The sequence below is a fragment of the Dendrobium catenatum genome, unplaced genomic scaffold (assembly GCF_001605985.2).
Source record: "Dendrobium catenatum unplaced genomic scaffold, ASM160598v2 fragScaff_scaffold_43, whole genome shotgun sequence".
In the NCBI taxonomy this organism is placed as follows: Eukaryota; Viridiplantae; Streptophyta; class Magnoliopsida; order Asparagales; family Orchidaceae; genus Dendrobium; species Dendrobium catenatum.
The window spans coordinates 1,363,882-1,378,595 of record NW_021318505.1 but is presented as its reverse complement, the minus strand read 5'-3'; the positions used below and the strand labels follow the sequence as shown (position 1 = coordinate 1,378,595).

General features: G+C 37.2%; 1 protein-coding gene across 1 annotated transcript in view; it reads right to left on the bottom strand.

Moving 5' to 3' along the window:
* Positions 1-14,714, bottom strand: part of LOC110092030 — an 83,579-nt gene that overhangs the window by 41,697 nt on the left and 27,168 nt on the right. Inside the window, exons 13-17 of the mRNA XM_020816375.2 lie at positions 13,460-14,230; positions 13,307-13,380; positions 12,873-13,218; positions 12,695-12,793; positions 12,472-12,624 (exon numbers count right to left, since the gene is read on the bottom strand). Coding sequence (XP_020672034.1) covers positions 12,472-12,624; positions 12,695-12,793; positions 12,873-13,218; positions 13,307-13,380; positions 13,460-14,230 — 1,443 coding nt within the window. The remainder of the gene's footprint in view (positions 1-12,471; positions 12,625-12,694; positions 12,794-12,872; positions 13,219-13,306; positions 13,381-13,459; positions 14,231-14,714) is intronic.

Here is a 14,714-nt window from a genome sequence, read left to right as displayed (position 1 = left end):
CAATTTCAAATTTGAAATTCAAATTGATCCAATTGATTGCCCTCATATTAGGAAGTTATTTCTCATTGAGAAATCTAAGATTTTATTTCAGATTTTGTGAAATATGTGATTAAGTTTGTGGTCCCCATTGCATTAAAACCCAAGCCCCTCTCTCCTAGTCATGTGGCCGACCCCTTAATGGCCCCTCTCTCTCTCCAATTACAATAATTACTTCCCATTAACTCCCTTAATCCCTCACAAAACTGCCGCCCCCTTCCTTTGGAAATTGTTTTGATTTTTTTTTTCAAATCAGTTTCCCCTCTCCACATTTCCTCACTAATGCAATTTCAGAAAATTGAAATTGTTGGTCTCATGAGGCTTTTCTCTCCTACCCGAGCTCCTCTTGGGGCTTCGATTTCGACGATACTATTGAAGATTACATCGACCGCATCCATTACACCTTAGTGGACGTGATCGACGAGCAAACATCAAAGGGACGCTGGATCATCATTGGACGGCCACCTTCCTCCACCTCTCTGCCACCTATCCAAGAACGACGATCTTAGGCTCCTTCCTCGGAGTGACCTCGGTTCTAATGTGGAGACTCTTCTTCCGCTAAAGCCTAGAAAAGCTGAGCGTATGGACTCTAAAGGTGAAAGTTCTCATTATTAACTCGTGGATTCTTGTTTATTGTCGTAGCGTACAATTATTCTTTGCGTTCTCTTGAATTGTTTAGTCGAACGACTTCGCTCTTCTTTGCCTAAGCAAGTTAAAAACTGAGAACTCCAAGGATCAATCTTTTGCTATAAGTGATAATTTTATTTTGGATTATTTTGTTAAATATACTCTCTTTAATTCCCCTAAGTAACTCCATGCTAATATTGTTTCACATCATAAATATATATATATAATGAGTCTATCATATAATTGATCAAAAGTCAGAATGAATTCGAGATTAAAATTGAGAATGAGAACATATTTTAACCAAAATTTCTGATAGAAACTAAGCCTATATATGCCTTGCCTAAATATTAAAATGAACAATTCATATCTTATATAGATGATGAATCAAATGATCAATTTGAAAATGCAACTTTTGATGAGCTATCTGATAATATTGTTTTATAATGAATTATCAAATTGATGCTGACATTTATGAATCTCTTAAAATATTAATCATACAAATAATCTTGTGGAGATAAGACCTTAGCTTTTACTGATTTATATAATAGATTAGATACTAAGGAGGGAAAAAGATATATGTATAAGTTAGCCAAACAAAGAGATAGGAGAAGGATTTAGTTCAAGTGAAGTGCATTAAGGATGAAGATCAAAAAGTATTTTTTCTTAGAAGATGATATTCAACAAAGGTGGATAAGATATTTTGCTAAACTTTTTAATGAAGAATGTGAAAATATGATTGACTGTAGTGATATTAGCACCCTAAATGAAAAAAAAGATTAATGTTTTTATCGGCGTATTAGTAAATCAGAAGTTAGAGAGGCTTTAAAGAAAATGAAGGGTGGAAAAGCTGTTGAACCTGATGATATTCCAATAGAGGTGTGGAAATGCTTAGGAGATGAAGAAATTTATTGGCTTACTAAACTTTTTAATACTGTTTTGAAGACTAAAAAGATGCCAGATGAGTAGAGAATGAGTGTGTTAATTCCTATTTTTAAGAATAAAGGTGACGCACAAGATTGCGCGAATTATAGAGGAATTAAATTAATGTGTCATACTTTAAAATTATGGGAGCGAGTTATGGAGCATAGGTTGAAGTGTGATACTAATGTTTCTCAAAATCTTTGGATTCATGCCGGGTAGGTCGACTATGGAAGCCATACATTTATTAAGAGGTTTGATGGAGAAATATAGAGAAAATAAGGAGGATCTAAATATGATATTTATTGATTTAGAAAAAACATATGATAAAGTTCAAAGAAAAGTGCTATGGAGAATTCTTGAAAAGAAAGGAGTTAATAATGCTTAATAATGCTTATATTCAAATCATTAAAGATATGTATGCAGGAGCAATTACTTGTGTTCAAACACAAGGTGGTTTGACCGTATTTCCTTATTTCGGTTGGATTACATCAAGGATCAGTCTTAAGCCCATATCTTTTTGCTTTAGTCATAGATGTTCTCACTAGATATTTGCAAGAAGATGTACCTTGGTGTATGCTTTTTGCTGATGATATTCTTTTTGTTCATAAGACTAGAGAGGGAGTAGAAGGTAAACTTGAATTATGGAGTTCAACATTAGAGTCTAAAGGTTTTCACTTGAGTAGATCTAAAACAGAATATATTGAGTGAAATTTTAGTAGTAATAGACCTAGTGAGGGGATTGTGATTTTGGGCAATCAAGTCATTAATAAGAGTACATATTTTAGATATCTTAGATCTATTATTAAGTGACCGCGAAATAGATGGAGATATTATCAGCAGTATTCAAGTTGAATGGTTGAAACGGAGGAATGCGTCGGGCTTGTTGTGTGATAAAAAAGTACCCCTCAAACTTAAGGGAAAATTCTATAAGATGGTGGTGAGGGCTGCAATGCTTTATGGTGCCGAATGTTGGCCATTAAAAGAGAAGCATAATACTAAGTTAAGTGTGGCAGAGATGAGGATGCTCAGGTGGATTAGTAGCTTTACCCTTAGAGATATGATATGAAATTATGAAATGAGCATATACGTGAAAAGTTTGGAGTAGCTCCAGTTGAAGATAAGATTAGAGAGAGTCGCCTTAGATGGTTTGGTCACATAAAACAATGGCCTTCCGATGACCCGCTTAGGAAAGTAGAGGTATTAGATTTGACTTATGTTAAGAAAGGTAGAGGAAGTCCTAAAAAGACTTGGTTAGAAAATATTAGACATGATCTTTTTTTATTAGATTTAAACGAGCATTTGACTTTTAATAGGACAATGGAGAAAAATGATTCATGTAGCCGACCCCACGTAGTGGGATAAAGGCTTGATATTGTTATTGTAAAAATAGATTAGATTTAGGTTTAGATTTTATTTTATTTTATTTTATTTTTATCTAATTAAATTAATAAAAAAAAAGAGGTGTCCTTTTGTTGCAACAAAAAAATATGGAACATTGTACCCTAAGATTCTAATTTTCAATCACTTTATTTAAATATAAATATATTTAAAAAAATTACAACACTAATTATAAATTAAAATATAATTTTAAATATATATTTATGTTAAATGCATATCAATTTGTTTGCTAAGTTTTCATATCTATCATGAGCATCAAATTTCGTCATTGTTTCGTGCATAGGTGAATTTTTTTGTTGTTTCACTCATGTGGGAGATCGGGTAATATGGGTATCCTTAGTAATTTCAATGTTCTGGATAAAATGATAGTTTGTTTTACAAATAAATGACTTTTGATGATTTCACACAATATTGCAACCGTAGTCCATCATTTTCAATCAAATTTGCTTGAATCAAGGATAATGTGTCTTTTCTTAGTAATTTTGACATTCATAACACAATGTTACGATTCGCTTTACAAACCGACAATGTTCAAGTGATTTTTATTGCAATCGAGGTGTTTCAAACTTAATTCACACGATCTCGCATCAATCGATCATTGTTCTACTCACACTTGCTCGAGGCCGGCGTGAAGCACAATGAAGGTCAATAATGATTTCAAATCCCATTTTTAATAAAATAATAATAATAATATTCTCTTAATTTTATCCGTCTCAAAATAGATTATCTTCATGTGTTGATCCTTCGCATAATTTCTCTTCATTTGCACCCTCAAATTTTGTGATGTCATCTCACATGCAGGTATATCCTTCAAGATTTTTCCACGGCAACTCAAGTAATCAAGGTATCTATTTTAGCTAATTTTGACCTTCTAAATGTATCAATACACTTTTGTGAAATAAGCAACGATTAAAAAACTTTGATTGTGGTCTCATCGCGTTTCAATCTGGATTTATGCAATATAGCATTCATTGATCATTGTTTTCATCGTGTTTGACTAATCAATATTGGGTTTCTTGGTAATTTCAACGTTCTAGATGCATTTGCCAAGTTCATTTTACAAAGAAAAAACCTAATGTTCGAGTCGTTTTTGATAAAACACGATGTATTTCAAGCCAATTTTGCACGAATATTGTCCATTGTCCATTGTCCATTTTTTGTGTGGCACTCAATCAATAAAACAATAGAATACATAAGAACGTTAACACACCAATTAGAATATGCAAGCCTTATAACAGTACAAGGATAAATATCTCCCAAAAGTAGTCATCAAAACTTTCAACACTTGAATAATTCACATCCAATAAAACACACATCTGTAAAGATGCTTGAAATCTGAGTCAATAGTTCATTGAATAATACTTGTCTCAAAGGACCTATTTATAATCCAAAAAAATCACCAGTTAGAAACTTAGAATCCTCTAAGATATGTCCAAATACAATAAGAATACATTCGTCCAGCTTGAATTTCAATAGAATCAAGCGGCGGAACAGTGTTTCCACTTGAAAATCAACACCTTAATACTCAAAACAAGCATTTAGCTAAATAGAACTACAAAGATCAAGGTAAAGAAGGATGGGATTAAAGAGAACTCGCTTCACACAGAATTATAACTTTTATTCTACTGGTGGGCAAGGAAAAATTGCAACAATTGCTTTGATATAACACATCAAAAGCAAAGCATAGTGCTGGCCAATATACCTAAGGAAGGCATATAGAGAGGAGTTAATTTAGCCTTGGTCTAACCATTAGTGTGGTGATGAGAATCAATTCTTCTGAAGTGAAAGGAAAGACAAACACAACAAATCAACACCAAGGACCCTTAAAGAAGGCACGAGATATGTTGCAACTCGAGCTTTTGATTTCTTAAGTAAAGTCCTGTAAGGGTGTATGCTTGCTTGGTGGCCAATCGTACTGGACGATTTATATCGTCCAGGACGATCAGCTCATTGAACTAATCGTACTGGACGATTTTGGATCGTTCAAGATGTTCCTTTATGATCTTGGATGATAGCCGCCAATGATAATTTAGGCATGGTTTTAATTCAATTTTTGTTCTAATCGTCCCAGACGATCTAGATCATACTGGACGATCAATATCAATCATGCCTAAATTGATCAAGTGATTAAGGGACTAATTATGGTTAAATTTTTTAATCAAATCATCATGGACGATCTGTATATCGTACTGGACGATGTTTGCCGACATACTTGATTTTCCCAAATCGTCCAAGACGAAATACCATAATTTTTCTTCTAATCGTCCAGGACAATCCACAATATCGTCCTGGACGATATATTCAAATTTGATCATATCGTCCAGGTGATCGTCCTGGACTATCAGGACAAATTCTGCAAATCGTCCTAGACGATCTTGCGATCGTACTAGACGATATTTGGCGCATGAATTGAGTTTTTAGGGTTTTCTGAAGCCCTCTTTTTAAGCGCATCGTACGGGACGATATTTGGCGCCGAAATTGAGTTTTTAGGATTTTCAGAAGCCCTCTTTTTAAGCACATCATACGGGACGATCCTGCGATCGTTCTGGATGATTTTTTGCCGCCAAGATTAATTTTTAGAGTTTTTCAAAGCCCTCTATTTAAGCTTGGTCAAGGCACTTGGTAAGTGTCTTTGGCAGCGATTGAAGCTTCGTTTCTTCTGGAGAAAACTTGAAGAGAGAACTTAAAAGGGAGAGAAGAAAGGGTGAAGTTTGAGAGAGGGAGAAGATCCTTAGAGGGGGTTTCAAGGGAGTGTGGAGGTGGTTTCACACGGTTGCTCTGACAAGCTTGCACCTTAGTACCATCGGATTCAAGGTTCGTCTTGAGGGACGTAGGTCAAGTTGGACCGAACCACTATAAATCTAGTGTGTTCTTTTCTTTATTATTTCCGCACTTTATTTTTATTACGATTAACTGCTTGGGTGAAATCTCTGATTAATCTTTTTATTATTGATTTATTTTGTTTCCGCTGTAAGATATAAAAAGATATTTTTAGTTAAATAAAATTTTAAATATCTAATTCACCCCTCCTCTTGGTTAGCCTCGGGACTAGTTCATAAGGGCTTAACATCTCTGACGAACTTTCAATATAGTGTCTGTTGACCTGCATACTATATCCAAAGGAAACAAAAAAGGCTTAAAATCATACCTTGCCCGACGGATCCACAAACTCTGCCACGAATCCGGTTGCAAATCGGCACCGAATAGGTCGTCTCTCGCGATTCCTGCTCAAATCTTGCGGCAGTTCCTTGATCGTTACCCCATTCGCCTCTATAAAGCACGACCGAACCCCTTCTCCTTGGCGTCGTTGCTTCTCCTCCCAAAATCCAGATCCACGACCGAACCCTTGCTCTTCCTCACGACCTCTCCTCCGACTCCACACGAACGACCCCCTGCCCTAATTCCCGTCACTGTCTCCTGTTTCCCGCCGAGAGAGAGAGAGAGAGAGAGAGAGAGAGAGAGAGAGAGAGAGAGAGAGAGGCCAACCTACCCGAGCCCTTCATCGGCTCCTTCGTTCCCTTCGACTTCGCTCCTTTCACGGCTACCCTTCCGATCGGATAGGAAGTTATGACATTTTCGGTTGGAAGCAACAACAGGAGCGGCTTGCTGTGAAGGTAACTCTCTCCCTCTCACGCTATTTCGGCCAAATCCCGTAACCTTGCCGAACTTTAAGGCAAGAAGAGGGAAATGAAGGATTTATTCCTGTGAGAGATTTACGGGTTTGGCAAGATCTTGCATAAATCCTGTTAAATTTCTGTGTATGTTTGAATTAATTATAATTAATTGAATTTAATTATAACTAGTTACTTTTTTTTTTAATTAATTAATTATTATTATAAATTAATTATAATTAATTAAAATTTGCACGTGGTGGGATGGGACCCCGGTCCGACGCCTACGACGGGGCGGGCAATCACTGAAACTAGAGAACTCGTTTTCGTTGTATGTGGCGGACCGGAAAAGCGCTTATACACGCCTTTATTGCACGTGGTGGGATGGAACCCTGGTCCAACGCCTACGACGAGGCGGGCAATCACCTAAACCCTACTTCAATGCTCGTGGGGGACCGGAAAACCGCCTATACATGCCTTTATTGCGCGTGGTGGGATGGGACCCTGGTGCGGCACCTACGCACTTATAAGTACCCTCGAGCGGGGGGAAAGCAAACTATGTCTTTTAAACAGGTACCGTCAAAGACCCCATACATGCTTTTATTGCGCGTGGTGGGAGGAACAAAAAATCACGGTTGCGGTGTCCTCGTCTGAGGACACCTAGCATACACGCCTTTATTGTGCGTGGTGAGAAAGGCTCAGTTTTCTCGTAGTTTTTCTCTAAACGGGGGAGACGCCGGAAGGCTGCCAAAATTTCGGGTGAAATGTTATCGTACATGGACTCATTTGAACTCAAAAGACATTAATAAAAGCTTAATTCAAACTCAAATGAAATTGAAAAAGAACAATAACACGAACTCAAATTGGAGCTCAAATACAATGAACTTGATACAAGAAGTCTTAATTTGGACTTGGACAATTCATACTCAAATTCAAAAGACTCGGATCGCAGAAGAGATAGAACTTGTACTCGAACAACAATAATGGACTTATGAACATGAATTGGACTTATGGATTTGTTCTTGAATGAACTAAATGGAGAACTCATCTTGCACTCAAACGAAATTTAATCAAATAATATCAACTTAATTAAGATGAGTAAATAACAAGGAACTTGGATCCAAAATGAGCAAGGCTCTAAATAAATTTGAACATGAAATGTATTTGGCATGAGCCTTGGCCCACATTTGATTTGGACTACGAAAGACTTTAGCTCAAACTTGAACACTAACTTGAGACTTGTGAACTTGGTTTGAACCAAGTGAGAAGAACTTGAATATGACAATAGGGAATTATGACAAGAAGTCTTCATACATAAGTGACATACAAGCAAATGTGCCAGCTCCTTACATATATTGAGAATCAATGAGAATGAGCGGATGTGGAACTCATGGTGAACAAGAATTCAATCATCATTTGGTTGCAAGTAATCAAACAAAAATGAAGGATATGTGGTCTACTTGCAAGCATTGATCAATAGAAACCAAAGAGAATACAACAACTAGTCAGCATCCAAATTTTACAAGCAATAAAAAAAATCCAAGGAGATATATAATTTGATCGCAATTAAAGGAGCAAAGGTCTTTAGCAAATATATCACCTACAAACGATGCATCCGATTTGCGACATTCGCATGAACTCTGCAAGCAAGGATATCAATCCCCAATGTATACTAAAAGCCAAGGCGCAAGTGAATATAGCAATTTACTAATCAATGACAATTGATATAATAGTTCACTGATCAGTTTGTATGGGAGGATCGGTGAAGAGTGCAACGACACCTTGCATTCAAAGTCAAAATACAGGAAAATACATTCATCTGCAAGTACTGACAAAAGCTTGTAGTATCTTGAAGATACAAGTAGGAATTGTTGCGAGGATTAAAAAAGATATAAGCAAGTACACAAAACCTCCGCAGACAAGGATAGAAAGATCTGCAACACATACAAGCTCTCTACAAAGACAGATGTATGTGCCACATGTCACTTATGGGCAGATGTAGAAAGACTTCAGTAAATGCAGTATCCTGAAGTCAATTCCAGTCTGTGAAGGAATACATCTACCTGCCTACTAGTGGTAGTGGTGGATGTACTATATGAATCAAAGGCCACAACAAAATGCATAAAGAATGTAGCAAATGCAAGTTCCTACAAGCTTTTGTAAGAGACCCGCTATAAACATTAAGTGACATCTACGAGCAAATACATAAGGCTTTCAACAAATACAAGCTCCTACGGGTAAAAGCAGGAGATTAGTTAGTGCACTACAATCTACCTGCGTAAATCATGCAAGTAGTGCACGACAATGTACCTGTGCAATGCAGTATACAACTCTATTCAGAAGCTGCTACGCCACGCCACCAGATCTGCAACACTCATAAGAGCAGACAGAAGGTGTCTATAATCTACAACGCTATGCCACCGGATCTGCAACACTCATACAAGCAGACAGAAGGCGTCTACAAATACTTTCAAAATACTCATGCACGTGTACCATAAATTGTATACACATAGGTACACTAAAAAGGTACATAAAAATATCCCGCATGGGTCCCGACGAGCGTGTCATTGGTACACACGTGACGTCTAGGAATGCTGCGCAGGTCGAAAAGTGAATTCTAGTTCGAACCTGATCCTTCTATACGGATTAATAGGAGTCGATAGGGTTCGAACAATGAAACAAATACATGGTTGTGGGGACCGATGTATTTATTTCAACACATTCATATTAGGCATTCGAGGCCTACAATTAAAAGAATTCACTAAACAAAGGCACGTAGCCTATGAAACCCGATCCTCTCTCGATAGCTAGACAGAGTTGACAAATGTTAACCTCTGTATAAATCATACAAAAGAGGAGATGAGCCAAAATCCAGCATACATACCTTACACCCGTTGAGACCCCGAAATCTCGCTGAATTCGGCGCCGCGTGCGTCTCTTCTCCGCGAATCCTGCCCAAATCCCGCAATCGCCTCGATCGAAAGCCCAAATGCGTCGTTAAATACCAGAGCAAAGGGAGTCTTCGGGGCTGCTCTTCTCTTCCCAAATCCACGAGCTCTGCCCCTAAACACCCCGATGATGGCTGTGTTGAATGTTTATCTCAACCGGAGGGGTTAATTCCAAATATTTCAAATTCGACTCAAATACCTACGAAATTCAAAGCTCCATTTAATCCAAAGCTCCACTCAAATACCCACAAAAACCCAAAATCCGAAAAAAATCTCAAAATCCAAAAAATATTTAAAATTTGAAATCCAATCCTCAAATGCTTGAAGCAAAATCCATCCGCCCTCCGCAACAGTTTATCGGGGTGGATAAGTTGAAAATTACTTAAGCTCAATAGAGCCAAATGCCTAGTCGAAAATATTACTATGATCCATTCTCAAACAATCTCCTGCCAATAAGGACGTGGTACTTGTCCTCTAACTGGCGGTTTGCTGCCAAATGGCACCGCAGGATAAACGGTTATGACCCGAGGCCCTCTGAACCGAGTGATTTTTCCGCCAAATGGCACCACAGATAGCGATTATGGCCAGAGCAAATACGTTCCTTAGTGGCATCAAATCCTTGAGATATGAATCAATAGGTATGATCGATAGGGCACAAAGGCCTCTGTTAGCTAAGGTGGATTCAAATTTGTCCCCTTAGGCAAATATCCAACCCAGGTCTACAAGGTCCCCTTGGATGAAGAAACCCATGGCTGCCGACAAGGATCCTTCTATCAGGTTGGGTCGACTACCTCCTCTGACTAAGTAGACTAGGGACCACGATGGCCCGGGATGACGGAACCATGGGATCTTGATCGGGTCCATCATCCATTTCCCCACCATCCGTTTTAAGTGAAAGATGGTGAAATCTCTATTTTAAATATCAAATCTTCCAATCTTCCAAATTCTCAAATTTTCCAACATTCAATACCCAAACCCATGCTGCTACTATATGCTAGATAACACATATTATATACGTATCTGATTGACGACTAGCCTTAATCGAAAGTTAATTATCTCTAGTGATTGGGAGGGGTAATTAACTATAAGGGCTTGCGCCTATAGGAAACTAGAACTCAGATCATAAATTCCTCACAAAATGAGGGCGAAATCTCTGGGTAGTGTCTTATCTACAAACCCATCTGCCTTCCAAAATTTACCTCAGAACTTATTCAGTTAAAACTCCCTCACCAAATAAAAAGAAAAGCGGGCGGAGGCCGGAGCCGAATTTTTGGAGCCCACAGTGTCATATTGGTCGGATGAGATGTGATATACAAGTAATTTCAATATATCATACTGACTTGGAAAAGGACTACGAAAGGTGAAGGGACGCAGGTCATCATCAAAAAATTTTTTTTTTTAATTTGATGATCGATAGAAATCAATCTTATAAGGATACATAGAGAGGAAATCCACTCACTCACACACACACATACACAAAAAGCCACTTATGTAATGTAGACAAAGGGGGGTCAACACTAGTCCAAAATAAATCAAATTTTGGCTTCCCTTGAGTCTATTAGTTTAACATATTTGAGCTGAACTTTTAGTTCATTTATGAGCTGGACTTTAGTTCATTTATTGAACTAAGGGTTAGCTCATTATGAGCTAACATTTTAGTTTATTTATTATCTTTTAATTAAATGTCTTTTATGCTTTTTATGTTAGTATTTATGTTTGTCTCTTGGAATTCCAAACCGGCCTTTGGAATTCCAAGATTTTCTTTTCCCCATGAGGTGGCCCTTTGGTTTCCTCCTTGGCTTTTCGTATTTTGCATTTTGCCCCATGGAATTCCGGCTGGCCGCTAGTTTTCCCGTGCCTGGGCTCTTTCCCGAGGCCATGGCCCCTTGGCACCCGCGCGGCCTCCTTGGCTCCCGCGGTGGCTGTTTCGGTTCCTGGTTTGGGGCTGAATTCCGTGAGCAAGGGGGGGAGGATTTCTATGTTTTAAAGTTGTGATGCTTAGGTTCTTGTGTCAAGTTAATGTAAGGTGTCTTTTCATATTCTCATACCTATAAATATGAGATGTATTGTAATGTTTTGAGAGTGAATGTTATGTGATGTGATTTTTGGAAATGTGAACCTGCGGGTTTCATTGGAAAAGCTTGCGATCTTTGTCCGTCTTCTTTCTTATCCCCTCCGGAAATCTTGCGAGCTCTTTCCAACCTTTCGTCTTGACTTCTAACCTATTTCGTCTCTCCGCAAGTTTACACCCCACCTGTATCCCTCTTCTCAAAGTAAAGCAACTTTAGGGTGTCTTGTTTGAGTCAAAGTTTGTAAGTCTTTCATTTTTTTAATATTAAAGTTTGTTTAAGCATTTTATGTCTTTAATTTGTATCTAGGAAGGTTGTTCTTTTTGTGATAAAAAAATATTGGATCCCCTATATTTTTTGATTGTATCATTATGTTAAACTAACTATTTGAGCCTAAAGAAAGTTGTAGTGGACTGATTCCAAAACTAAGGGGTAAAAAACTAATAAAAAAACTACATTCAATCTCAAATGAAAACATTCAGAAAAAAAACCACCCATGATGATGGAAGATCAAAAGAACTAAGAAAACTAAGAAGAAGGAAGAACTTTATGCAATTTTACTAGCATGAAATGACTAAATCCAATGAAAAGAACAATGATTAAAAATGAACAAGTGAAATATCAAAAAGTGCTATAATCAAATCTAAAAGGTTTAAATAGTCAGAAATATAACCGGGTGCTTCAAATAAATAAATATTATAACGATTTGGGAAAAAATATACCATAATGATTAAATCAAAAGAACAAGCAGATGTTAAATAATCAACTCTAGAAATTAATACTTATCTATGGTAAGACAAAAAAGAATGATTTCCCAAATAAAAGGAGAATGTTCAAGAAGTGTGGAAGCCAGACAAGCACCTGAATTTTTTCAGTTCCTGCATTACAATAAACAAAAGAAACCCTTGTGTCGGAAGCATTCAGAACCTTTGGTTGATCGTCAATATTGAACTTAATGAGCACGTCTCTACCAAGCCTGTTTGTGAATGTCATAAACGGACACACCAAAATAACCTGAAAGACAGCCAAAAGTTGAGAAGGATGATTTCTAAGAACCTGGCAAGAAAATTAGTGCGATACATACCTTTGTAGGAATAGACTCATATGGGGATGGCTTTGAGGAAATAAATAGCCTCATACACTTTCCGTCATTGCTATAAGCATAAAGATCAATAGAACCACCCTAAAATAAAATAACAAATGGCATGAAAATTCTGAAAATGATCAGCTTTACATAATGAGGTACCATACAAAACATTTACCATGTCACCAAGGGGAGATAGATCTCTAACAGGACTGAACTGCTCTATGCCAGGTTTTTCTAAAGATACAGATATACCCAAATCTTTGAAGTTAAGTGCAGAAGCTATGGTGTATCCATTAGTCATCTCCTCATCAGTGATTTGCCAAAGAACTTTTTGAGTTTTCATATTAGAATGTGGTAAGATAGAAAAGTTTCTCTTATTCGTTTTTGCAGATTTGTCCATAAAGTAACAAGTAAGTGGCGGACATCTTGCACTTGCAATCCAAAAAGGTACATATATTCGAATTGTTCTTGCAATTAAACTGTCCTTGTCTATATTTTGTTCAATGATAACCATGTCAACCCTGCATAATGGTAGAAGTTCATAAGAATCCCAAAAAAAGAAACTCAACTAAGAAAACAAGATCATCCAGCTCCACATTGGAGGCAAACCTTCCCGAATAAGAATTTCTTAGACTCATCATCTTGGTTGATATTTTTCTTGGGCTTGATAAGGGAATGGGCTCCTTCAGTAAAAGAAAGATCTGTCAGAAATGATCAAATACACATGGAAAAAAAAAGCAATCAATTGGATTTAAGCCATACATGTATTAGATCCCAACCTCCTTGTGGGTGAACTGATAAGAATAATGGTTTTTGCATATCAGCATTATAGATCTTTACAGGTTTACCAGGAATGAGAGTACCCTGAGAGCAGGTAGTGCTTTCTCCACCCTCTTTACTAATAACAGCAAATTCAGCAGTAAAGGGGAGGAAATTTGTTATAGATAAAGGTGAACTTATAGTGAGTTTCCAATCATGTATGGGATTTGACTGAATATCTTTTCCAATTTGTGTGGCTTGTATGCTTAAACAAAACCACAAACCCTGGTCCTTATCTGAAGAAAGCTCACTCATTTCTGAGCAATATAAAAGCTCATCAGCTTCAATAAGTGCAGAAATACATATTTCTGAGGCTTCAGAATTATCTAAGTTCTCTTTCGGCACATATTTGTCTACTACAGAACTCCAAGAATACTCTTTTGATTCATAGGAAATTTCTGGCCTCAACTGTAAGACATAAGAAACCACAGGATGCACAAAGCAAGAGAGAGGCAGAGGAATAAGATGACCTGGTTCGAGTAGTCCAACGGGAATCACACTGTCTGTGTCATACGATGTGTATTTTCTACGCCTAATCCATCTTCTTTGTCTTGCATAATTAATGACATTTACGTTATCTAATGATTCAGGCCATTTCAGATGCTCAGTATCAGGTGCATAAACCCAGCCATCAGGAGTTTCTGTTGAAGTTGCATCAACCTGCCATTCATCAACCCATTCCCAACCATCTGGCAAACTAGCACTTGGCGATTCCTGCAAAAAATAAAAACAATAAGACAACCAAACTGAACCCTCAAGCAAGCACCAAAGAGATAAATAAGTGCATGACTCGACAGTCAGTCTGGGATTGATAATATTGAAAGTTTACCTGAGACTGAATCTCCAACCGCCATCCAAAGTTCAATACCCAAATCACAACTAGCAAGAAAAGTGATTAGATCACTTCAATGTTTATTTAACTATTAAAGACCAGCCCTTTAGTTGAGTGGCATTGCCTCTCCTCTTCAAAATAAAAGGTTAGAGGTTCAAATCTCAAATCTAATATATATATATATATATATATAATCCAAAGTTCAATACCCAAATCACAACTAGCAAGAAAAGTGATTAGATCACTTCAATGTTTATTTAACTATTAAAGACCAGCCCTTTAGTTGAGTGGCATTGCCTCTCCTCTTCAAAATAAAAGGTTAGAGGTTCAAATCTCAAATCTAATATATATATATATATATATATA